This window comes from Apis laboriosa, unplaced genomic scaffold (assembly GCF_014066325.1).
Source record: "Apis laboriosa isolate Shangri-la unplaced genomic scaffold, ASM1406632v1 scaffold23_cov150, whole genome shotgun sequence".
Taxonomy (NCBI): Eukaryota; Metazoa; Arthropoda; class Insecta; order Hymenoptera; family Apidae; genus Apis; species Apis laboriosa.
Window position 1 is genome coordinate 2,572,231 of NW_025222452.1, and position 25,286 is coordinate 2,597,516.

Sequence of the window (25,286 nt, forward strand, 5' to 3'; positions counted from 1 at the left end):
AAGAATTTATTTAAATTATGAAAATAAATAAATATTCACTCAAAATAATAGGTGGATGGATTGTGGTTAAAGTGAGTGTCCAATTCGCAGCAACTTTCATGCAATTAGAGTTGGGAAATTATTATTATTTAATATATAATATATAATTATATCATTGTATACGTAATATCAGTGATATAATTAAATATTTTATAGAAAATAATATGAGCTAATTAGCTGAATATGTATATCTTTTACACAATCGATATGAAGTGTATTATTCTATATTATGATAAATATGAACCGAATTCATGGTACCGAATTCATGGTAAAATGAAATTTAGAAAAGAATATAATTGAAAATAAAACAAAAACTAAAAAAATCACATTGAAGAGTTTATTTTTTATAAAATATACACTTGATTAATGATGGATATGATCAAAAAATTTGCAATAAATTTGCATTTTGTAATAAAAAAAATAGATTTTTAGTTAATGGATAATTAAATTATAAATAAGATTACCTGGTATTAACAGATGATTAAATGTTTGCATATAATAAATTTTGGTGTTCAAAATGCAGCAAAAATTTAAATGTATGGTCTGGAAAAAGACTTTAGAATCAACAAAAATATCATCCAGTATAGTATATAGAATATTTTGATTACCAACAAACTTAAATTTTAAATTTTACGATATATTATAAGAATATGCAATGTTACAATTACTACACGTGAAAGGAACTGAAAGCATATCGAATATAAAATATATTAGATACTATTATTTGCTTTCTTCACTTATTCTCTATAATTTTTATATTCGATAATTGTATCACACAGAATCATATTCTGTCATGTAAATGTTACAATATGTAAAAGAACCCTTCATCCCAAGAATAATAGCCTTGTTTCATACGATACATTGCGTGCAATATATAATGGAACTATCGTAAATATTTAATGAATCGACTTTCATTGGTATCTATTCCATAAACTTCCACAAGACAGATTGCTATTTTCATTTAGTATATTCTAACTTGGAAGAACATTCGATAAAATAAATATCTTCAACAATATGAACATTCGTCAAGTACTTTACGTTCTAGAACTGATAGGAATATTCACGTGCACTTGGCCAATTAATCCGAATATTAGTAAAAGGCGAATTATTTTTCGTAATATTTTGTGGACATTTTCGATATTGAACGTAATTTTATTAATGACATCTTTGATGCTCGCTGTTGTTTACTTTCGAAGTGATATACTTATGTCAATGAAAACTGCCTCAGAAATGGCCGCTTTGCTCGAAGTCGTTTTGGATTTGATTCTTTGCAAATGGAACAATAGTGAACTGCAGGTTGATCGAATTTAAAACTAAAATATATTCAATGTAAATGTGACGTTAAAATTATAATAACTTTTTGATCTTAATTTTTAGGTTTTGATAGAAGAAGTCAAATCATTCTTGGAGATAGCCAACGAATACGAAATTAAAATACTACAGGGATATATAAATCGTTACAAAAAATTCTTCTCAACAGTTTCGATGGGATACATCTCAACTGCGATCTCTTTCAGTTTGATGCCTTTGTTCTCAGCCCAAGAATTACCCGCAGATGGATGGCTTCCATTCTCCATCGAACCATTCGGAATATATTGCATAGTCTATGTTAATCACGTTTATTGCATTTTACAAACGGCATTTTGCATTTTTGTAGATTTCACGATCGTCATCCTCTTTAGTTTTCCCGCTGCCAAATTAGACGTATTACGGTCAAAATTGCGGCATGTGAATAATTATGACATGTTGGTGAGCTGTATCAAGGAGCATCAAAAAATAATAGGGTAAGATATATGTATCTGTTAAATTTTTAATTAAATATTTCTGAAAATTTGTGTAATTTTAATTTGATTTTTGAAACAGTAGAAAACATCAATCAAAATTTTTATGCTTTTATAAACGTTTAAAGTTCGTAAATTATTTAAGAAAAGATAAAATGCATTGTAAAAAAAATAGTAGATTATTGATAGTAAAATAGATTAGCTTTAAGAAAACTGATTTGATCCCTCCTTCTTTTATTTACATAATTTTTATATTATTTTATATCATTTCAATCGTCAAGTATTCACGGAAACAATTAAAAATTAGTGAAATATATCTATTTTTTTCTCTTTATGTAGTCAATGTTATTTTAGTGCGTTAAATGAAGACAGTGCATTTTACTGCATTTAAGGATATAGGATAAGCTACTTCAATCGAGAGTTTAAATTCTTTACCGAATTAAATAAATTAAGACCGTGTCATGGTTAGATTTGTGGAGGATACTAAAGCTACTGTTGAGACTTTATTATTCAAAACGAACGTCACAATGGGAAGCACTATGATGTGCGGAGCTTTCCCATTGCTTAACGTGAGTTTAGAAAAAAACTCTTTTCTCTTTAGACAATTTGTAATGCGTATAGCGAAATAAACGAGCAAAGAATTGATCGTTTCTATTATACGTTTCTATAATAATATTCAGAATCAATCGTTGGCCGCGATCAGTCAGTTTCTTCCTCTGGTGTTATCAGGCATCTTGCATTTGTATGTCATCGCCTGGCCAGCAGATGATTTAAGAGAAAGTGTAAGCTAAATAAATAGTAAAAATTCGATAGAACGTCATCTCATCATATGCACTGCTTCTTTATATTTTTTTTTTCAAATTAAATAAAATTCCATCGTCCACTTTCATCCCATTTCCAGATTTTAATTCGATAAAACATGAAAATTTTTATTTTCAGAGTGTACAATTTACAAATTCAATTAGCGATATTCAGTGGTTGGGTCAACCAAATAAAATGAAAAGTTGTGTGATTTTCATGATGATGAGAAGTCAAAAAGCATTTCTCATTCGTATGAGTAATTTGCTACCACCTCTTTCTTTGGAATATTGTTCAAATGTAAGCTTCATTAAAATAATTTATATAAAATAATTCAATTTTAATTTTTTAAAGATCCATATAAATATTGTATACAATAATTTATAGTTTATAACTACAGTATCGTCCTACTTCATGGCAATGAGAACTATGATTGAATCATAATTATTCAGGCCTATATTATTTAAATATGTATATTATTGAGATATGTAATAAATTTATCGTTTGAATAGAAAATTATAATATATGCATGCGTTATATTTTTCTAGAACGAAATATATAAAAATTATAATATCAGCGCCATCTCTGGAGTATCGTAAATGAGATTGTGATACAAGATAAATAGGTTAGAGATAGAATGAGAATTGACTATCTTCGCCATCTTTGGAGTACCAAAAATATCATTCTAAAAAGGACTTGAGAGACAGCACTGAGGATTAATTCTTATTCTATCTTCTATTATTTTTTATTCTTATTAACGTATTATTCATATGATATAGAATATCAATATAATAATAATAATAATAAAATAAAGACTGTATATAAAATCATATTCTGTTTAATTAATTAATTGGTTTCACAATGAGTTTATAAGTTTCTGAAACAAATAAAATCATAAAAAAATTAAAAAATTTATAAAAGATTATTTATCAATTATTAATCAATTTAATTAAATTTAAATATCAATTTTCTAATATTTTTCTTTGACATTATATTTGAGATGTTAAAAAATTATGATTAAATAGCACAAAACAAATATACAAATATAGTCAAAGAAAGAATATAACTAGTAGAATAAAACAATAATATCAAAGATAATAAAATTGTATTGGAGACTTCATTTTTTTAAAAAATTAAATTTATTATACATGAGAACTTGATTAATAATATGAATAGAAAAATTGCGTTTTGTACAAATATAATTTTTAAATAATGAGTAATTAAATTTGTAAATGAAAATCATACCAATAAATGATTAAATCCTTGCAAAAAAATAAATTTGTAAATGAAAATCATACCAATAAATGATTAAATCCTTTTGATGCTCGAAACATGGCAAAGATGGTTTGGAAGATGTCTTAGACTCAAGATGTCTTAGACTCAAAGATTAAAAATATTATCCAGTGATAGAAGAATATTTCGATATCAATCTCTAAATCTCATGATACATGTTATGAGAATAGCTACAACAATTATTGCACATGAAAACAACAGAAGGTATATCAAATATAAAATGTATTAGATGCTATTATTTGCTACTTTCATGTAACTTTTCTCTATAATTTTGCTACTATCCGATAATTAAATCACACAATAACTTCTTTTCTTGAATCATATAAATGGCTTAGGGAATTCTTCATCCAAGAAAACTTAATACATTGCGTGCAATATACATATAATGGAATTGTGCTTAAATGCTTAATGAGGGAATCGATTTTCACTGGCCCCTATTCCATAAACACTTCCGTAAGATAGATTACTATTTTCACTTGGTATCTTCTAACTTCGAAGAAACATTCGATGAAATGGGCATGCTCAATATGGACATTCGTCAAGTACTTTATATTCTGGAACTGACAGGAACGTTTACGTGCACTTGGCCAATTAATCCGAATGACAGTAAAAAATACATCATTATTCGTAACATCTTGTGGACATTCACGATATTGAACGTGATTTTTTTAACAATATCCTTGATGCTTGCTATTTTTCATTTTCGAAGTGATGTACCTAAATCGATGAAAACTGCCTCTGAGATGGCTGCTTTGCTCGAAGTCGCTTTGGATTTGGCTCTCTGCAAATGGAACAACAGCGAATTGCAGGTTGATTCAATTTAAAAACAAAACAGATATTTAATTGATGACGTTAAAATTATAATAACTATAACTATAACAAAATTTTCAATCTCTAGGCTTTGATAGAAGAAGTCAAGTCGTTCTTGAAGATAGCCAACAAATACGAAATTAAAATATTTCAGGGATATATAAATCGTTACAAAAAATTCTTCTCAACTGTTGCAATGGGATACATCTTACCTGCGAGCTCGTTCATTTTGATGCCTTTGTTCTCAGCCCAAGAATTACCCGCAGAGGGATGGCTTCCATTCTCCATCAAACCACTCGGAATATACTGCGTAGTCTATGTCAATCATGTTTATTGCATTTTACAAACGTCATTTTGCATTTTTGTAGATTTCACGATCGTCATCCTCTTTAGTTTTCCCGCTGCCAAATTAGACGTATTACGGTCAAAATTGCGGCATGTGAATAATCACGATATGTTGGTGAACTGTATCAAGGAACATCAAAAAATATTAGGGTATGACATATATATTTTCTATTTAATTATTTGTGAAATCTCTTGTACTTTTTATTTGATTTTTATACACTGGAAACATTTATATTATTTGTATGTTCCTATAAATTTTAAAAATTCGTGAATTAAAAATAGGAAAAATAAAACGCATTGTAAGAAAATAGATTATTGATAATGAAGTAAAATAGCTTTAAAAAAATTGATTCTCATGTTCTCTATTTGTGTAATTTTTATATTGTTTTATCATTTCAACCGTAGAGCATCTATGTAAATAACTGAACACAAGTCAAATGTATTATCTTTTATTTTCTTATCTTTTATTTTCTTTATGTAGTTAATATTATTTTGGTACGTTGAATGAAGACAATGCATTTTAGTGCATTACATCCTTCAATATAGAATTAAGCTACTTCAAGAGAGTTGATTCTTTACCGAGTTGAATAAATTAAGACTGTGTCACGGTTAGATTTGTGGAGGATACTAACGCTACTGTTGAGACTTTATTATTCAAAACGAACGTCACGATGGGAAGCACTGTGATATGCGGAGCTTTCCCCCTGCTTAACGTGAGTTTGGTCGAAAACTTACCTCTCTAGCACCACACAGTAGTGTAGCGTAATAACCGAGCAAGGAATCCTTAATCCTTCAGCCACTTGATTCTTTATAAATGAATGATATTCAAAAAGAACTCAATAAAAATCTAATGTTTTTATTTTGTGATGATTTCTTATGTTAAAAATTAGAGATTAAATTCTAGAAATTAGATAAAACTCGTGGAATTTTCATGGAAATCGTGGCATGGAGGGTTAAAGTTCATTGGATGATTTTCTATGAAATAAACATTTCTGTAATAATATTCAGAATCAATCATTGGGCGTGGTCACTCAATTTCTTCCTCTGGTAATGTCAGGCATGTTGCATTTGTTCGTCATCGCCTGGCCGGCAGACGATTTAAGAGAAAGTGTAAGCCAGCCAATAATAAAAATTCGATAGAACGTCATCTCATCTGGTGTGCACATTTCTATATATTTTTTCTTTTAAAAATTAAACAGATTACCATTGTTCATTTTCATTCCATATTCGAATGGTGAAGATTTTAATTCTAATTAAATAAAAAATTTTATTTCCAGAGTATACAATTCGCACAATCGATCAATGATATTCAATGGTTGGGCCAATCAAGAAAAATGAAAAGTTGCGTGATTTTCATGATGATAAGAAGTCAGAAAGCATTTCTTACTCGAATGAGTAGTTTACTACCACCTCTTTCTTTGGAATATTGTTCAAACGTAAGCATTTTCAGTCACTCGTCTCGTGTATAACTTAGCATTTTAATTTTTAAAGACTTATATATATGTGTGTGTTATATACAATGATTTATAGTTTGTAACTACAATATCGTCCTACTTCATGGCAATGAGAACTATGATAGAGTCATAATGTATCCTGGTTTGTATTATTTGAATATTATTGCAACGTGTAATAAATTTATTGCTTGAATAGAAAGTTATGCAATCGTTGTGCTTTTTTTAAAATAAAATATATGAATGAAAAGTCTTACTCTGGATGCAGTACATTTTTTTCAATAGTAATTTTTTAGATGGCAACATAAGAAGATCATTTTCAGTCTCTACATAAGCTGCATCTGTATCATAGTAAATAAGATATTTATGTATTCCATGTTGGAAAATTCTTCTCTGAATAGTAACAATCTCTGCGAAGATTGAACTTTGAATATTTTTAAAATATCTTCATCTCTTTATTCTATCACATTTTTGCATATATACACGTATTTTGTATATTTTGAAAAGATATTTTTTTTAAATTATTACAATAATTTATATAATAGAGAAAAAAAGTACAAAGTCACTCAATGTAACATGCTAATGATTTAATTTATAAGTATCTATATCGTACTAAATATACATACTCGATATTCTTTCGCTGTCAAGAATACTATTGCGTGATAGCCATTCTTTGCACCTGTCTTACCTATAATCATCGCCGATCTATAATGCAAGCAATAATTACTATAAACAAGAGAATAAAGCAAAAAAAAAAAAAAAAACTCTTCCAGAAAATCGGTATCCTATAAAAGTTATTTTTAAGAATAATATTGAACGTGATTTATTAAGTTCCTCGCACGTGTAAAACCACGAGCAGTGTATGTGAACATTCAGTTGTTTTCTAATACGATGTGATTATATGCTACTTTCTGACAATCTCTATTTATCGTTCTTTCTCCCCCAATTAAATTTCATTTTATTCGATTCACAATTTCTTCCAATAATGTCGAAACGAATGACACCGGAAACAGTGATTCGCATTACTTGGCTCAGCGTAGTAATAACAGTCTGTTGGCCACTTCCTATGAGTAGCGGCAGGGGTCGAATATTTGGCTTTAAAATTTTACAGATCGTTAGCATTATCAGCATTTTCATGCTGCTCTTTCCCATGATATATTCGATCTATTTGCATTTCGACGAAATCATCGTTTCTTCCCAGTGCGTTTGTCTGTCGATAACTTTGACTCAGCTTATTATGCAAACTTTTATATGCTTCGTTAATCACGATTCGTTGCAGGTAAGTCGTTATTCTCTTCGATATAGTTTGATATAACTAAAAAATAAAAATGATATTATTTTAAATGTATACAAATTGCAGCGTGTAATCGAAGAAATGATGATTTGTATCAAGGAAGCGAATCAATACGAAAAAGAAATTTTTTGCAAGTATATCGAGAAATGCGGCAGATTTTGTGGAGGTTCCGTAGCTTGCATGTACGTGACCGCGATATGTTTTTCGTTAGGACCGATAGTCCTACCGATCACCTTTCCATCGGAAGCGGAATATCCATTTCGCGTTAATTACGCACCCGTGAACGTTATCGTGTATATGCATCAAGCTTTCCTCAGTTTTCAAGGCGCTGCGCATATATGCTTGAGCATGATGGGCGCGCTTTTACTATGGTTCGCAGCCGCGAGATTCGAATGTTTGGCCGTGGAATTGCAGAATTGCGTGAACATCCATTCGTTGATCCTTTGCGTTAAAAAACAACTACGTTTAAGAAGGTAAATATAAATTTTTTTGAGATCGAAATTTTCAAATTTTATTAATAAATTTTTATCATTTTCTCCTTCTTTAGATACGCGGAACAAGTGATCGATAATTTTCGATTTATTGTACTTTACGCTATAGCAATAAATACGTTTTCTCTGACTCTCTGCGGGATTATATTGATTATAGTAAGTAAAACTTATGATATTTTTCATATCATGTGGAAAGTGGGATAAAACCGAATTTTTGTTACATTTCTTATTCTAATAAAATATTATTACGAGTGCAAAATAAACTCTTGGAAATTTTAAATGGATCATACAATTATAAATTAAGCATTTTTCTTTTCAAATGTTTAATCGTAGCATTATAAGAAATGTATCACAAAATATGTGATAAAATATTTAATTTTCATTCAAAAATTGTTATTTTTGTGTTTTGAAACATTTTCTTATCGTGGACTCTCGGTTTTATCTAACTTTTTGCTAAAAGAATCGTATTAAAATTAATAATAATAAAATTTATACATAGAATGCACCGATACTTGTGAAAATGAAGTTCATAATCTTATGTTTTACCGTGCTCGCGGAAATTTATCTTTACACGTGGCCAGCTGATTACATAAAGGACATGGTAAATGAAATTCCATTATATGCGATTAATGAGTTGCATCATTTTTTAATTCAATCTTCTATAATTTTTAGAGCATGAACATTTCACAAAGTGCGTATAATTCTGTGTGGTACGAACAAACAATAGAATTGCAAAGAAATCTATTAAGCGTGATAACGTATCAAAAACCATTAATTCTTTCCTTCAAATGTATATTATCAGAACTTTCTTTGCGTTATTATTGTTCGGTAAGTAAATTCTCGAATGTCAGTTGAAATGAATTAATCGAATAATCAACAAATTTATACCATTTCAGTACTTGTCTAATACTTTCTCCATCTTCACCGCTTTACGTGTCCTCATAGATAAGAATTCATCATAAAATGAACATTAAATATCATTTTAAGATATTTTTCTGTATATTTGTGCTTTTGAATTGCATTACTGAAATCATATTAAAACAATTATTTGATTTTTATTCATATTTTTATATCTTTTTAAAAATTTAATTGTTAATTAAACAATTTTTAAAATTTCTTATAAAAAAATATAAGTAAATACATAAATATTTATAATAATTTAAAATATAGAAAGTATAATATTTTTTTTTTTTGATTTTTAAAAGATAATTCTTCTATTTTTTTTTTATGTATAAAAAATTCTTTTTATGAATTTTTTATTGAAAAATAGAACATTTTAATGAAAAATAGAAGAATAGTCAAATTTTAATCAGAAATTTTATTTTAAAATTTTAGTAAATACCGATATCAATATTATATATATATATATTTTTAAAAAACATATATACATATATATCAAGATTAAAAAACTTTAATAATATAGATATGTAAATGTACAATACAATGTTACTCTGTATATTGTAATGTTACTTGTAATTATTCGTATTATTGCAACCAACTTTCCTTTTGATTGATGATACTTTCACATCCCCTCCTATAGATATTAACATATAAACCTTCTGGAAACTATTAAGCACTATCTTTATCGTTACTTGAGGTACAATGTAAGTACTATCTGTATTATCTAAAGTTTAACAGATTTGATCATAAGAATCAATTGTAATATTCAGTGCTATTACATTTATGTTTAATAAGAAATAGATTCCAAGCAAAGGATTCACTAATTCACGTTCCACATGCAACCCTTCCCACAGCAGTAATCGCACGTAAGAAAATAATTGCGCGCATAAGCGGAAAGAGAAACTCGAAGTCTATTATTAGTGCTACAACAAACGCAATATTTTATTTCTTTGGCGTCGAGACGATCGTCATTATTTCGGCATACGATCGAATCATACTCGCGCAAATTATTTCTCTTACAATTTTCATCGATCGAATCGAAGCAAACAGTTTTGTGAAGATTGTGATCATCGATTCTGACTTTACGTTATCATGTTTGGAAATGCAACGCCAGAAAAAGCGATCGCATTTACCCAATTTATCGTGAGTTTATCCTGCTGTTGGCCACTTCCATCGACAGCCACCAAACTCCAAACGCGTTGTTTCAAGATCATAAGATCATTGTTATTTCTCAATTCACTTCTACTTTTCTTTCCATTGTTGTACGCGGTATACGTGAATCGAAACGACAATGCGATGTTCTGTAAAGCAATGTCTTTGTCACTTGCCGTTATACAAGTGCCCTTACATTCGTCTTTTTGTATCACTCAGTATGATCGATTTCAGGTAAGATTTTATCCTCGTTAACACCGCCACAAATCTCAGTGATCGTAGTAACGTGTTGCAGCGATTGATCAAAGAGATGAAATTTTGCTGCGAGAATGCAAACTCGTACGAGAGGCAAGTCTTTCAAGGATACGCGAACAACTATGCCATTTTCTATGGTATTTCCGCAATTTGGTTTTATTGGTGCGCTCTTATCGTTGTTGTGGGGACACTCTTCATATCCGATCCCTTCCCAACTAACGCGGAATATCCATTTCCCGTTCACTTCGAGCCCGTGAGAAGCATAGTTTTTGTGCAACAAGCGCTCGTTGGTTTTCAATGCTCCGCGCATTTGTGCATCAATATATTTTGCGCGTTGCTATTACTCTTCGCTGCTGCGCGCTTTGAAATTTTGATGAACGAACTCCGCGCTGTTGAAAATATCGAATCGCTGATAAAATGCATAGAAAAATATTACGCCATCAGAAGGTATGATTTTGTGTTGATGAGAAAAAAAAAAAAAAGGGAATCAAGTTGAGGTAAATCTGAAAAAGATGGAACGTGAAATTTGAATTGTCATTGAAGTTTCGACGAATATCGAACGAAGTTTCAGTTTCTGAAATAACATTATTCGTGAAAATTTACGAGTACTATCAATATTTTTTAAAAAAAGCGTACCATCTTTTTCGAAATTGCATTATTATTATTATATTATATATGTATCTGAAATTATACAATATTATTTATTGTTGTGTTAGATACGCGGAAGAAGTGGTAAGCTCGGCTCGATACACAACTCTAATTACGTTATGCATCTGTGGCATCGAAAGTGTGTTTGGTGGTGTCATTTTTATTGGGGTGAGTATTTTACAATCTTATCCATTTCTACTTATATTAAGGAATAATATTAAGGAATAAATTAAGAAGTTGCGATTAATACTGTTATAGCGGCAACCGTTTACCGTGAAATTTCAATTTCTTACCGTGTCTGCAACTACTCTATTAGCAGTATTTATGTGCGCGTGGCCAGCCGATTATTTAATGGATGTAGTAAGTTTTAACCAACTTTTGTATCAATTGTTGCAAAAAAAAAAAAAAAAAAGAAATTAAACATGTGTCTATCCCCCAGAGTGAAAATACGATGCGAACGGTTTACGAATCGGAATGGTATAAACGATCTTTGAAAGTACAAAAATTCGTATTGTTTACGACGATTCCACAAACTCCAGTGATCTTAAGAATCAGATGCATCATTCCAGCTTTCTCGCTCAATTATTATTGCTCGGTACGTGGATAATCGTACAAAATTATAATTATATACTTTTGAAGTAATATATTTCATTTGATCAATATTTCAGTTCATCACGAACGTGCTTTCTATGTTTACCGCGCTACGAGTCCTGATGTATAAAGATGAAAATTAAATATTCAAATTGACGATTCTTTATAATTATATTAACTCTATAATAATATAACACGTTAATAAAATACGTTGCATTCGAATAATTCAAGCAAAGAAAAAATAATTTAATGGACAGATAACGATATTTTATTATTCTTTCTCCATGTAATCAATATTGAATAAAAGTGAGTGACAAATTACAACTATTGTTACTTACTCTAAATTACGTATCGCTGTATCTGAGGTGCTAACTTAATTAACAAGAAATGAAATATATTTCTATATCTACACCGTTCGTTACAATAATCGGTGCTTATAACTAACTATCGCATGTGTATGCTCTAATTCCTATTCACGAAACGGAAACGAAGAGGTTTATTGGGTACATTCACCATCATAAATCTGCTTTTGATATCAGCGTAATCGTATTCAATTCTGAATTGTCGTACAAGCTGCAAAACGAGGTTAGAATTACACGATCGAATGATAATGATTGATTGATTAAATTTATATACCTTCGCGGTAAGTAGCATCATTTTTGCTTCAGCCATATTTTTCCCTAAGCACGACCTTATACCGTGGCCAAAAGGTAAATAGCTAAAGTGTACGTCCTCCTTCGAAGAATTGGACAACCATCTTTCCGGCCAGAACTTGAAAGGATCTTCAAAGTTCTCCTCGCGTTGCGAGGTAATTTGATTCGCCATTATGACAAACGTCTATGGAAATTTTATTTTTCACAATAAGGTGATAATAATTTTTAATTCTATTTTATCTAATTCTATCACGCTTACCCCTTTAGGTATTGTGTATCCATGAAGAGATATAGTTTTTGGTAAGAGTCTTGTGATGTACGGAATCGCGGGATGCAATCTTTGAATCAAACGATTCGTTTTATATTAATGATACAATTCTTACGTGTACGTTAAATTCATTGTTATCAAAATCAATACCTTAAAGTTTCCTGAATGCAAGCTTTCAAATATGGCATATTTTTCAATGACTTCTCTGTGAAAGAAGAATTGTCATTTGACAGAACGGATATGATTTCATCGTAAACTTTTCTTTGAGTCCGAGGATTCTTTGCCAAGTGATATAACAAAAATGCCTCTGAATTTACCGTCTGAAAATCGCACAAACGTCGAACGTAAAATTTCGATCGAAATATTCATGCGTAATATTATCAATCTCTCACCGCTTGTATACCCAAAATGATCATATCCATCAGCATCGTACAGATATCATCCGGATGAATACCCTCGTTCAAGAGTAATTTTTCCAAAACGGGCGAACGGTCATTCATTGAACTTTCTTCGCTATGAGATTTTCGAACTCGAAGTTTACACTGGGCTTGACGAACATATTTTCCTATGACACTGAAGAAGAAGACGGAATTAGAAGAAATTTTCTATGAAAATGTAAATAATTTTGGAAAGAAATTTCCTGGATCTTACTTACTTATCGAGCACGTCACAAGCCTCGAAAAGCTTTCTGGCGAATGGTGTCAAGAAGAATCGCCAAACTTGAAATCCAGTTTCACAGCGGCTCATATATTTATGGGCCGTTGTCAAGGCGTTTATAAGTTTCGATGCTTCGGACGATGAATTGTAACCTATCGGCTCCAGAAAGCCTAGACGTTTGTTGAACGTTAGATCGCAGAAACACTCCATGGCCCAACGAATCAAATCCTCGTAAAAGCTAACTGGCACCTGTTCTCATAATTAATTCATCGTACGTTGAAATGACGGATAATCGATATCGAATTCGAATTAAATAAGAATTTGATACGAACTTCATTTTGTCTATTGCGTATTTTGCATATCCTAGTGATAAGCTCGTTGCAGCACGTGTCGATTTTAGTAAAAAACGTCGAGGAAATTTGATTGAACGTGTCTTCCACTTTGTCTCTGATTTCCAACCATTCTGTACCCTGCCTAAATATAATTCAACAAATTAGATGATGGATTTATGTTTCGATTTCATCTACTTTATATAATTTTCCAGTTATTTACTAACATGGAGAACGGCCCTGCAAGACGATATTTACGATAGTTCAACCGGTAATGTTGCAAAATATCGATTCCACTACGTACAGGTGTATCACCTTCCTGTTTAAAGACTTCCGCTATGTGTTCGGGTCTACAGCAAGGAACAAGGATAATAGGCAAAGATGTAATTAGGCGAGATTATCGAAAATTATTACCTGGGAAAAGGTTACCTGTGAATCATGACAATATCTCCTGAAAGAGGTCCATTAATCCTCACGATGCAACCATATTCGTTGAACAAGTATTTTAAAGGTGTGATATTGCGATTCCACGTTAATCGTCCTGAAAATGGCTCAATTGAAATTTAATAATTTATCTTCACAAAAAAAACAAAACTATCTCAGACTAAACAAACGAGTTTCACGTGATTCTTTTTTTTTTTTTTTTTTCTTTTCCGATTGTTTCAAATCAAAAACGTATCAAAAATCGCGTAATTCGAAATCCGAAGAGCAAATGAAATTTTCTTCTTAACTTTTCTATCGATCATTCTTTATAAGATTTTCTTTTCTTTTTTTTTTTTTTTTTTTCCTTTTTTTCTTTTTCCAAACTCTTTCATCAATACTTTTTTTTTTTTTTATTAGAAAAAAGACCGGGCTCTTCGCATTTCTACCTATCGATACTTCAACAGATCGTACCCTGGGTGAATCTGTTGATTAGCAGACTGGAAAGCAGTTGCGTACCGAGGAGCGGCACGTATTTCCAATATTTCTCCCAGATCTTAAGAATCGCCGGTCCAGGGATCTCGTCGAAGGGCAATGGCGCTTTGTCAGAGACCTGCGTATCGATCTTCATCGTTGATACCTCGAACGTGGTCGGTGACACCTCGGTAGTCGCTGTATGATCCAACAGAGGAATCGCGTCCGTTCGTAATGATTCGTCCACGGAAGCTGTTTGAGATTCCGTCATCGATGCAGCTAAAATTCGGGTAGGGGGGGGGGGAGGGTGAAGAGGAAAAGAAAGTTGAATAACCTAATAACAGTGGGACGAAACATACTTACAAAGAATATCGGAACTTTGAAGGTTCAAGCATTTCTGTCCCTCGTTCGATCCTAGAGACTTGGATAATTTCATCACTGAGTATTGTCGAGAAATCGACATTAAACTTGGCAACAATCGTTGCATTTTAATCGGAGTTTATTAGCCACAACGTTGCGTTTTGTACAAGAAATAACAGTCTAGTTGCCCTGGTAACTGGTGAAAAAAAATTAAATATCGCGTTTGCAAATGGCGATGCGCGATCGAGACGCGTGTCGATTCCGTGGGGACAGAAGAGTGAAGTTGTTCACGTATATAAATTTTATTTAACATATCGTGTTACAGTAAATTCGAAAACTAGACCGGGTCAAATATCGTCAATGTACATTTTCAATGTTCACACATCAACCTCGATCTCGATGTCCTCCTCGTCCTCCGAAACAGTCTTTTCACTCTTTGCGTTATCCTTTCCTAATTTCCTAGACGAATCCTTCTGAGAGTCAAGATTCGACAAAGGGGCGCTTTCGCTCTCTTTCGTGTGTCGCCATTTCATTCGACGGTTTTGAAACCATACTTTTACCTGTAGACGACACAACATCGTTCCAATTTCTTTCTCAATTCTTTTCTCTTTTTTTTTTTTTTCTTTTGTATTTTGTAATTTAAAATTATACTTGTGCATCCGTAAGGCCAAGAGTGGCGGCAAGTTGCCTTCTATCCGGTTTCGTGATGTACTTTTGCAAGGAAAATCTCCTCTCCAATCCTTTTCGTTGCAAGGAACTGAACACAGCCCTCGACCACGATCTCTTTCTTCTGGTATTGGATTCTGATTGATTGGTGGGTGTCGAGGTAGTAGACGTTATCGGAACTGTAAATGTTTAACAATTAAAAAGAAAAAAGAAAAAAAAAATAAAGAATCAAAACACTGTAGAAATTCGTAAGTAAACAGCGTGAGATAGATTTCATTCGGTGAAACACAAGTTAGAGAATTTGGACGCGAGTGGAGGATTACAAATTAGAGGGAGACGTGACACGATGTAAACGGTAGTTCTTAGCTGGACGGGTGTCTGTTTCAACAGATCCTATCCCGAACAAGAGGCCTCCAAGATTGGGTACTTCTGGCTGATTTACAACCCTACAGAAGTATACAACATGTGTACGAGTTTAAACAGTGCGGTTCTCTCTCCGGTTGGTACGGTCCTCGGCATGAATTGGACAGTCAGTAAGGTCATACTTATTTCTGGAACTTTATAATACCGTTTGAAATTGCAACATCTATTGATAAATTCTAACGAATTCTTTAATCGTTGATCGTTAATTATATATTTGATTTGAATTAATTGGCTTTTCCTTTTAATTTTCTCGCGCGAAAACAATCTTCGACGACTTTTTTTCATATCGTTATTTTTATTACGGTATAAACGGCTCAAAGAGGGAAGAACGAAGGAGACTTTTTTAACTAACCAAGAAGGGGGTAACGACGAAACCGCTGTTTACATCGTCTATAAACGAATAGTGGCACTTAAGATGTCGTTTAAACACGAACAGGAAACACGAGAATACACTGGCGCGTAAATATTTTGCCCTACTTGCCGTCGAGTATTCGGGAGACAAGACAGTGGTCCATATGGTCACATTTGTTAATGACGCAACCTTCATGAGTCGGGGTTTTTAGACGATTTTCTCTAAAAGGGTCAAAACGAGGAACTCTCGAGTTAATTATCGATTAACCAACGCTATAAATCTCTATTAGTTTCGTCATGCTCGAACATATATATATATTGGGCAGAATTTGATATACTTTTATTATCTTTTTCTAATTCTCACCTCTGGGGACAGGTCGAAGCGGAGCCGGCCGATAAATATTTGTATAATTTTCGATGTTTCCGTGGTTGGTGCTTCCGTAACTTCCGGAAATGGAAGTTTGAACGTAAGGAAACGAGGGACAAATTCGAAGAGCTTCGCATCTGACGCAACTTCCGGGACAAGGGCACCTCACCATCGAAAATTGTACCGGAAGTGGCCTGAGTATATCTTTTGAAACACATATATTTAATCAGAATTGTTGATTTCGTTTTTACTTTTGTTTTGTTTCGTTTTTGTTTTTCTTTTTTTCTTTTGGAATCAAATTGATCGACGAAAATAGAAAAAATGATTCGAAGATCGCGTTAAATAGACATAATTCCGATATATTCTTACCTGCTTTCTTCGTGGAAATTTCATCCGACAATATCCGCTCCACTCCAAACTTCAATTGCTTCGAACAATTCGTACCATCCACAACACGAGTTTTCACTTCGTTCATTTTTCGTTTTTCAATTGAGAGAGAGAAAAAAAAAAAATAATCGCTTAACGCAATATTTTAATTATCCTAAAATTTTCCGAAGCACACATTTAACCGGTTACAATATTTTCCAACAATGCTCCACTATTAAAAATGGTAACTAAAATAAATTACGCGCAACGCGTACACTTCACTGAACATCGCGGTTTGTGTCATGATTAAAAGTAGACGCACCAGTAAGTCTTTTTTCGACAATAGTTCGATTCTTCTCCGGATCGCGGACAGACGATGGTGGAATCGATGTTGGATACGATTACGATACGATAATAGTTAAAAGGTTAAACAATGACTTTCACGGAAGTGCATCGGAATGAATGAGTGAAGCAAGAGTTCCTGCCATGTTCAGAACGGAATTTGGTTTAAAAAAAATCACCGGAGCTCGGTGCAATTTCGTACGTGGGATTGGTCTACACGAGAGTTGTAGGCGTGGCTCTAAGAAGATTGGTTCTTGAAGGACGATGAGACTGATGTCAGGCTCGATGGAGCATTGGTCGGAAGAATTCCCGATTCGGTGCGTTTTTCTCGAATAAATATTTGAAAAACAATGTTCGACGCGTGTGAAACAAGATTGAATTGTATTGGAAATTGATGAAACGCGGATTAATTATCTGGAAAATTAATGAAAAAGAAAATCGTTGGGAAAACATTGCGACGCACAACGAGTTGACGTAGTTTAATTTTATTTGGATATATTTTTCTCTTTTTTATACAGATTACATTTTTTCTTTCATAATCTTTTTTTTTTTTTTTTTCATAGAAATTATATACTTTCTATATTTATCGCTATAATTAACTTACTACTAATCGTTAAATAAATACGCTTACGATCGTAGGGAATCGTAGGAACGAAAACGTAATCAGTCATACGTTAACAGAGAAATAGGGAGGAGGAATAAAAGTCGGAAAAAAACAAAAATAGATGCTATTCGGGTTATACGTATCTGTGGAATAATAGCATAGAGACGTATGGCTGATGATATCTCTGGAAGCCATATGGTTATCTTTGCATGCAGACTTTCGGAGTATACAGTCACTTAGGTGTTTATTTGAAGAGCCATGTTTGAAGCAGCCTCTACCCACATGCTAAGAATATTCTTCGGGATATGTACACACCGTGATCCTCTATTCGATTTTATTAGGTTTTAGGATTTTCAAGAGTCCAGCGATTCATGATAAGCGAACCCCTAATTGAGTTCGATCACGACCGACTTTTATCGCCCGACTCTCATATTCTCTCGTGATCAATGCTCCGATGCGTCGATTTTCAAATTCGAGACATACATTTTTCATCATCTAAGATTTTCTAAGAAAAAATTCTGCCAAAGATCTAAACATCTAAAGATAGAGGGGGGGAGGAACAACGTAAATCTTTCGTTTCAATACACATTTTCGGGATCCGTTAAGACAGGATTTTTATACGTTTTTATACATTGCATAATATTTCGACAGCAGAATCATCCCTCGATATAACTTTTCAATTTCTAAATTGTTCTCTAATGATTCGAAGGCAGGCACGTCTCTTTTAGGACGATTATACGCTTGCAAACCCTGCAAGTTCTGAAAAATTCCAGGATTATCACGAACGAATGTTTCGATTCGTCTTTCAATTTTGTTGTTACCTATCGAGTAAATGAAAATATTCACTCACCGAGAGCACTATAACATTTCCATTGCCCGTGTTTCCTTGACGAATTCCTGTTATTATGAGACAGAGAAGGTAGCCACCGAAAGCAAGGAACGAAAGCGCCGTCACCGATAATTGAAATATCTTCGAAATTTTCGTATCCTTTCCTTTCTCCTCGTAATGATCCTCGTACCTTCTCATCGGCTTTCCGTTTGTTCTTTTCAGGGGTTGCGCGACAGGCAACGACAACGAAAATGTTCTGCTCGATATTTCTTCCGGTTGTTCGTCTTCCTCGACATCTGTACGCGATTCGATTCGATTCATTTTTTAAGAAAAATTTCTCTCTCTCTCTCTCTCTCTTTCTTTAAATCGTATATCTTTCTAAAGCGTTAAAAAGTTTACCTTCTTCGTCCCCGAGCGTGGACTTTATTTGGATCAACTCGCTCATCGGCAGTTCGCTCAAACAAAGTACTTCCTGCGTGTAAAAAGACGTTCGATTTGCCAATGTAATTTTCGAGCCAAGAAACACGAATAAAAGCGATATCGTTACGATATTCATTTTAAATCGTATTTTAACCGAATTGTTTCAATTTCGACTTCTCAACGACGAAGCCCGATTTATACTAGTCCAAAGAGTTGTCTTGAGATTTCTATTCTCGTGCTTGGTTGACAAAGCGAGAAGAATCTCGATCTTGGTCGACCAACGAGGAACAGAAACGTCGCGATTCAACAATGTGGAAACGAGTAGTAATTAACATCCGTTATAACCGGATGTTGGAGTATAATTCTTCTAGTGTTCGAAAAACTTTGGTCGCGTAACGATGAATTTTCTGTGCGTATTCTTTTACATCTCGACTATGGCTATCTTTGGGTCCAGTTCACCTCAACAGGACGATGGTCGGTAATGAAAAAATGAAATTTGACGTAACAATCGATTTTAACGATCAACTCACGAACGATCGATCGAACAACAATTTTCTAATATTTGTGAAAATCTCTTGCAGGTGTGCTCGACAAGATAAAAACGGGTTTCGAGTACGCGTCGAATTATCTGGAAACTGCAAAGGACATTGCCGACTTGGTAGCGAGTAGTCTGGGCGGTAAGCAAAAGGAGAAACGGGGTGAGGACGAAGATGCGAAGAATAAGGGAGGTTTTGGCCCTTCCACCCTCATGTCTGCTTTCTTTCGTCTCTTTGGATTGGATTCGCAGAAAGTTACAGCGATTGCTGTGAACAGTGTCATATTCCTCGCACAAATGGTACTTGTCTTATTTATTACGTATTTATATGTATTCGTCTTAATCTTAATATCGAATAATCGAGAATACAATAATGAGATGCAGATAAGCTCGTTGTTCAATTTGAAGCCGAAAGAGAATTCTGGTAGAAGTTTGGAAGATGAGAGTGACGCTTCATCTTGGGATCCAGCGAGACTTATTACGGAGAGCAAGAACGAGAGAGTGAGTCATTAGCCCTGAAACAAAGCAAAGATGGAAAATTGGGAGATGTCGGATTTTCTTTTCAGATTCAGAATTTACTGGAACAAGCTCGAGACGAGAATCTAGCTGATCGGCTGATCGACAGATTGGATGGCGACGATTCATCGTGCATCAGATTGCTCGTATGCAAAATTTCACCTGTTATCAAGGCGGCGCAATATTCTTTAAAAAACAAAAGTCAAGATAAATGGCATCGAATGACTTCTTGGCTACCGAATAAAGACGAGTTCGAAGAAAACGGCGACGAATGCGAAAACACGCATACAGATTGCAGTTTATTTTTCTAGCGGTAGCTATTGAATCGGCCTGTAGTAGTTTATTTAACTTTATTTGCTACGAACTTGGTTTCGGGAAGAAATGAGGATCGGCTCGAAGAAATTTTTCGAATACTTTGCACAGAAAAACTGAACGCTTTCGGAATTTCGTATATACGTATATATAAAAATCGATATGGAAGATGTTATTTATAATTGAAACTCTACGCGTGAGTAACTGTGTATAATGGAATTGCCAGGAATCAAAGAATTGGTTTGCACAGCATATATATTTGCGTCCATACAAATATATACCAATATATTACACAATGTACAAGGTATACCAAAATTAATTTATCGAACACCGCATTTCTGGTGTTCTGCGAATCGACGAATGAAAAAGAAAAAAGCAGTGAACCACCATTTTCCTTTCTGGAATATGCACCATTTATTTTAATAATAAATTCCTCGTGAATTAAATTTGGCAATATACCCTTTCTTGTATCTCCAGCCATCTCCAGGATGGCCGCGCTCGCGTTCCATTACACCAAATAAAATTACTATTGCTTCGAATCGTTCGATCGTTACAAACAACATTTGTCTCATGTACGTTGCACAAGGAAATGCTTTCGATAATATCGTTTGTGAAACAGAAGCGTTTCCTTTAAAATGTAATCGCATTTTTAATACGATTTTTAAACGGCCTCGTTGTTGCCTCGTTGATATTTAGCGAGGATTTTAACAAGAAAAATGATCGACACCTTTACAAAACGTATGTGTGCGAAAAATATAATAATATCCAGTACAACAAAACTGCGCGATCGAGTTATAAAACGAATTATTTCCGTTTAAACAATTGCACTGTGAACGAAGCACCAAAAACAATCGCAGAATCATTGGACGTAACTCGTTAACGATTTACCAACATCCGAAGCGATAAACGTCGATACATGTTTCCCGTATGGAGGAAGAGGAAGGTTTGCTTATACGATTCTTTAAGGACGGTGCTAATGAAAAATCTCTACGCTTCGAAACCTTCGAGTAAGTCGAACGATTTTAAAACGACTCCTACAATTTCGAATATCGACTCGAATCTCCTATAGATCATCATTAACTTTAATGGATATAAAATCAACTATACGTGTATATAGTCCGTGTTTCGATCCGTGCTCTCACGGATATATACGAACGTCGATTAATATCATCAGGATTGATCGCTAAGTCGAACGAAACTCGAGTGAAAATGTCGATGATATACAAAGAGATCGTATAACAGGAAAGAAGGAACCATTCTCGAGTAAGAGCTACGTTGAAACAAGATTCAACACGCGAAATTTTTTCACGGGACAATATTCTACGTTGCGGAGACACGTCAGACTTTACGGTTCTCACGTTCCTCAACGTGGAGATTATATTAAACGCTCTCTACGCTATACATCTAATGAGATCAGAATTATTGCGAGTTATACGATATCCGGAATGTGAAAAAACGTTCTCTATTGAAACGTTTCTCTAAAATGAATAATAATAAATATCGATGGGGTAATTAGCCATTTCTGGTCGATCGATCGATCCAGAAACATTTCCTACTTTTCCTTTACGGTAGAGATATATCGGTGATTCGATTCTAGAAAGTATCTCGATAATTATGAAAGTTTGGCATTCGAGAGACGCACACCGCGTTAAACGGAGAGACGCGCGCAAAATTCGAGGCATTCGAAGAAGTGGCATTCGAGAAAAGAAACTAGCTCGAGTTGTCTATGAATCCCTTGTTTGTTGCCGTTACGCTATTATATACGCGACTTACAACAATTAACTCGATACAAAAGCTAAGTCTTTCCGTTGACAATTTTGATTTCAGATATATCACATTTTACGATCGTGATAAAACATAAAATTTGAATCGACACTTCTCGTACGCCGAAGATCCACGCGTTTTCCAAGATTTTATCACACATCCGTCTCAAACGCGATTTCCAATCTAATTCGCGTGAAACAATCCCAAATATTACATGTATATTTACTAAATAGATGTATATGATATATATATATATAGGTGGTACGCATATTATACATTGTTACATTCACGGAAAAATCGATCTCGAAAATATATATAAAGGTTCAACAGGCTGTCGGGGAGAAAGGAACGAGATTGGATTTGTATCGAGCGATATCGAGAAAAATTCTTATTTACAATAGAGAACTTGGCCTGTTTTCTCTCTCTCTCTCTCTCTCTCTTTTTCTCACACACATACACACACACTCACTCACACACACGTTCGATTCGTTTCCTCAACGACTCGCGAGTAATTTGCACGATGAGATCCGTTCGTATTCCCATTATGAAAGTGTTACGTTTTTTTTATACATGATCATCCGCTATAACGTTGCAATTACCTTTAAAAGAGCAGCGGGCCAGCGTCAAAATTTCTGGCACGAATATAATAATAATTGTCCAGTTGGTTTGCCACCCCGGATAAAATCGTAAGAAACGCCGACGAGCGTTCTTGAAAATTGTGGACGCGTGGGCAGAAGATTGCAAAAGTTGCAATCTCGAAGCTCGCGTCCGTTTCGATCGGGGCTCCAAGACGTCCAATTGCGTTTGTCGCAGATTCGGCGATAAGACTAATTTGAGCTCGATAGGATGGGACAAGCTAAGGGGAGGTTCTTAGAATGAGCACGTTGCGCACATTCGGCCGAAGCTAGGAGTTTCGCGAATCTCTCGATCGAAACTCTCACTTCCAAACGACTGTTCCGTTCTCGATCGTATGAAGAGATCTAGATAACGGAAACTATACAACTAACGAAAACACGTCTTCTTGAATTGGTTTAGAAACACGTGTAGATACATGGAGTCTACGTCGACGAAACGGGTACTGGAATCCCCTAACGATTGTCGTTTGGAACCAAATTTTTCGATGGATTGCGGGCTGCTTTTTATAGAGTCGTTCGACCTGGACTGATCCGTGCCCTCGACGCAAGCTTGCCTCAGCCAATCCCGTAGATTCCACGTTCTCTCCATCAGATTCGAGGAATGCTTCTCAACCGTGCACACGCTGGTGGTGAAACCGCTATTGGGACCGTACTGGGCGATAATGTTTTGCGCGGTGGGTGTCGGTGGTTGAGCCACTGTCAACTGAGACAGGATGTTCGACTGAATGTTTGGAGCACCGAATGTTCCTGGAAAGTAGACCGAGTTAGGGAGGGAATCTTTTTTTCATCCGTTTGTTATCGTCCATCGGACGATAAGATTGGGATTTCCGTTCACCTTGTATATTATTCGATTCGGCGGCAAGATGATGGAAACGCAGCCATCGCAAATACGAATACATCAAAGTCGGAGGCGGTGGTATGTTCGTGTCCTGACGTTTATTCAGCACGCCCCATATCTCACGTATTTCCGAGTTTAGGTTTTCCAGACTTGCGATGATTTCCGTCGACTCCTGGTAGTGATCCGGTTTGTCTGAGTACGAAGGATCAAGACCACGAGATGGAAAATAAATTCTTGAGTGGAAATAAATCAACGAAAGGCGGGATTTCGAAGTCTCGAAGAAATGAACTTGAAAGAAAATGAAGCAACAAAACAGAGAGAGGATACATAATCGAGAAATAATCGAGAGCAGAATAGAAAGAGAGTCGTTTACTTGGAGGGGGCTCACCTACGAACGTGTCGGTCCCGAGATCGGTTGAACTGATACCGCTGCTCACGCTCGACATATCGCTCAACGTCAATTCCTCGTTTTTGGTCGCGTTCCCGTCGTTCTCGTTTGTCTTCGCGTTAACCACCCTCTCCAAAGATTGCTCTAAATGCCTCAGATGGATCACTTTCTCGCCCAAAAGGCTCTTGGTTCGATGCAAATTCACCTCCATGTCGGAAAGTTCGCGTTCTTCCTAAAAATTCGAAACAACGAACGAACCAACGAGCGAAAGGATGCAATGTAAAAAAAAAAAAAAAAAAAAAAAAAGAGATTAGATGGAACTCGGCGAGAGAGAATCGTACCTGAAGCAATTGTTCGAGGGTCGCTTTGACGCTACGCTGCTTCCAAGCCCTCTGCCTCCCTTGGAACACGTTCTCCTGATGTCGAAGCGCCTCCCGTGCTCTCTTCACTGAATCCCTTTCCACGTGAATTCGGTGCCGGAAGAACTCCAGCTCCGAAGAGGCGTTCGCCGGTGCTAGAAAATCGAGCAGAATCCTTTCCGGTGTCACCCGATGAGCTCGGACACGACGAGCTACGCTAATGAAAGCGAGCGTGCGAGAGAAGGGATAATCAAAAAGAAAGAAAGAAAAGAAGAAGAAGAAGAAGAAGAAGAAGAAGAAGAAAATTAAAAACGACTACGCGAGAGGATGAAGGAAAAATAAAAAAATATGATGGTGCACTTACGAGTGGGTGAATAGGGAGTGCAAGCCGCTAGTTAAAATAGAGCGTATAGATGCCTGGGGAAAGAAATAAAAACGACGAATATAAAGAAGCTTCAAAGCTCTTTAGAATTAAAGCGATTAAGCCTCAATCGATATAATTTGTAACGTGAGAGGATCTGTTCAAGCTACGAAGGTAAAAATGTCTTTTTTTTTTTTTTTT

The 25,286-nt window shown here is 34.5% G+C and overlaps 8 protein-coding genes across 17 annotated transcripts in view; 5 read left to right on the forward strand and 3 right to left on the reverse strand.

The window, feature by feature from the left end:
• The first annotated feature begins 556 nt into the window (after window positions 1-556).
• Window positions 557-3,062, forward strand: LOC122713427. Its single transcript, XM_043933860.1, has 8 exons — window positions 557-620; window positions 819-834; window positions 1,023-1,335; window positions 1,417-1,823; window positions 2,290-2,389; window positions 2,501-2,602; window positions 2,760-2,918; window positions 3,006-3,062. Exons 1-8 carry the CDS (start codon window positions 557-559, stop codon window positions 3,060-3,062), a joined length of 1,218 nt encoding a protein of 405 aa, XP_043789795.1.
• A 1,361-nt stretch (window positions 3,063-4,423) lies between these two features.
• LOC122713381 lies at window positions 4,424-6,653 on the forward strand. Its single transcript, XM_043933758.1, has 6 exons — window positions 4,424-4,720; window positions 4,810-5,216; window positions 5,680-5,779; window positions 6,075-6,176; window positions 6,344-6,502; window positions 6,597-6,653. Exons 1-6 carry the CDS (start codon window positions 4,424-4,426, stop codon window positions 6,651-6,653), a joined length of 1,122 nt encoding a protein of 373 aa, XP_043789693.1.
• Window positions 6,654-7,502: 849 nt separating this feature from the next.
• LOC122713350 lies at window positions 7,503-9,264 on the forward strand. Its single transcript, XM_043933710.1, has 6 exons — window positions 7,503-7,796; window positions 7,878-8,284; window positions 8,359-8,458; window positions 8,802-8,903; window positions 8,975-9,148; window positions 9,199-9,264. The coding sequence occupies exons 1-6, from the start codon at window positions 7,503-7,505 to the stop codon at window positions 9,262-9,264; spliced, it is 1,143 nt and encodes a 380-aa protein (XP_043789645.1).
• Window positions 9,265-10,294: 1,030 nt separating this feature from the next.
• On the forward strand, window positions 10,295-11,991 carry LOC122713379. Its single transcript, XM_043933756.1, has 6 exons — window positions 10,295-10,588; window positions 10,650-11,056; window positions 11,326-11,425; window positions 11,516-11,617; window positions 11,697-11,852; window positions 11,926-11,991. Exons 1-6 carry the CDS (start codon window positions 10,295-10,297, stop codon window positions 11,989-11,991), a joined length of 1,125 nt encoding a protein of 374 aa, XP_043789691.1.
• Window positions 11,992-12,042: 51 nt separating this feature from the next.
• LOC122713465 (probable cytochrome P450 12a5, mitochondrial) lies at window positions 12,043-15,145 on the reverse strand. Of its 2 annotated transcripts, none has more exons than XM_043933943.1 (11): window positions 15,013-15,145; window positions 14,695-14,928; window positions 14,185-14,296; window positions 13,983-14,105; window positions 13,759-13,900; window positions 13,425-13,675; window positions 13,162-13,342; window positions 12,920-13,089; window positions 12,761-12,839; window positions 12,485-12,685; window positions 12,043-12,421 (listed from the first exon to the last, which is right to left on the reverse strand). In XM_043933943.1, exons 1-11 carry the CDS (start codon window positions 15,134-15,136, stop codon window positions 12,311-12,313), a joined length of 1,728 nt encoding a protein of 575 aa, XP_043789878.1. In that variant the 5' UTR covers window positions 15,137-15,145; the 3' UTR covers window positions 12,043-12,310. The 2 variants fall into 2 exon arrangements, with proteins under 2 accessions (XP_043789878.1, XP_043789877.1); XM_043933942.1 differs by having other exon boundaries at window positions 14,650-14,928.
• Window positions 15,146-15,253: 108 nt separating this feature from the next.
• LOC122713467 (H2.0-like homeobox protein) lies at window positions 15,254-17,837 on the reverse strand. Its single transcript, XM_043933948.1, has 4 exons — window positions 17,186-17,837; window positions 16,814-17,020; window positions 15,661-15,854; window positions 15,254-15,569 (listed from the first exon to the last, which is right to left on the reverse strand). The coding sequence occupies exons 1-4, from the start codon at window positions 17,289-17,291 to the stop codon at window positions 15,387-15,389; spliced, it is 690 nt and encodes a 229-aa protein (XP_043789883.1). The 5' UTR covers window positions 17,292-17,837; the 3' UTR covers window positions 15,254-15,386.
• Window positions 16,169-21,329, forward strand: LOC122713466. 3 transcript variants are annotated; one of them, XM_043933946.1, is made up of 4 exons: window positions 16,169-16,208; window positions 19,959-20,212; window positions 20,291-20,413; window positions 20,479-21,329. In XM_043933946.1, the coding sequence occupies exons 1-4, from the start codon at window positions 16,193-16,195 to the stop codon at window positions 20,737-20,739; spliced, it is 654 nt and encodes a 217-aa protein (XP_043789881.1). In that variant the 5' UTR covers window positions 16,169-16,192; the 3' UTR covers window positions 20,740-21,329. The 3 variants fall into 3 exon arrangements, with proteins under 3 accessions (XP_043789881.1, XP_043789882.1, XP_043789880.1); XM_043933947.1 differs by having other exon boundaries at window positions 20,297-20,413; XM_043933945.1 differs by having other exon boundaries at window positions 19,959-20,413.
• Window positions 18,036-25,286, reverse strand: part of LOC122713464 (centrosomal protein of 164 kDa-like) — an 18,300-nt gene continuing 11,049 nt past the window's right edge. For 2 of the 7 annotated variants that reach the window (XM_043933935.1, XM_043933940.1), the window contains 4 exons: window positions 24,707-24,936; window positions 24,366-24,597; window positions 23,975-24,265; window positions 21,482-23,886 (listed from right to left, as the gene is read on the reverse strand). In XM_043933935.1, the coding sequence (XP_043789870.1) occupies window positions 23,507-23,886; window positions 23,975-24,265; window positions 24,366-24,597; window positions 24,707-24,936 (1,133 nt within the window). In that variant the 3' untranslated portion in view covers window positions 21,482-23,506. Of the gene's footprint in view, window positions 18,888-18,978; window positions 19,254-20,299; window positions 20,428-21,481; window positions 23,887-23,974; window positions 24,266-24,365; window positions 24,598-24,706; window positions 24,937-25,286 lie in introns of those variants that run through there. The other 5 variants (XM_043933939.1, XM_043933938.1, XM_043933936.1 and 2 more) reach the window with 5 other exon arrangements.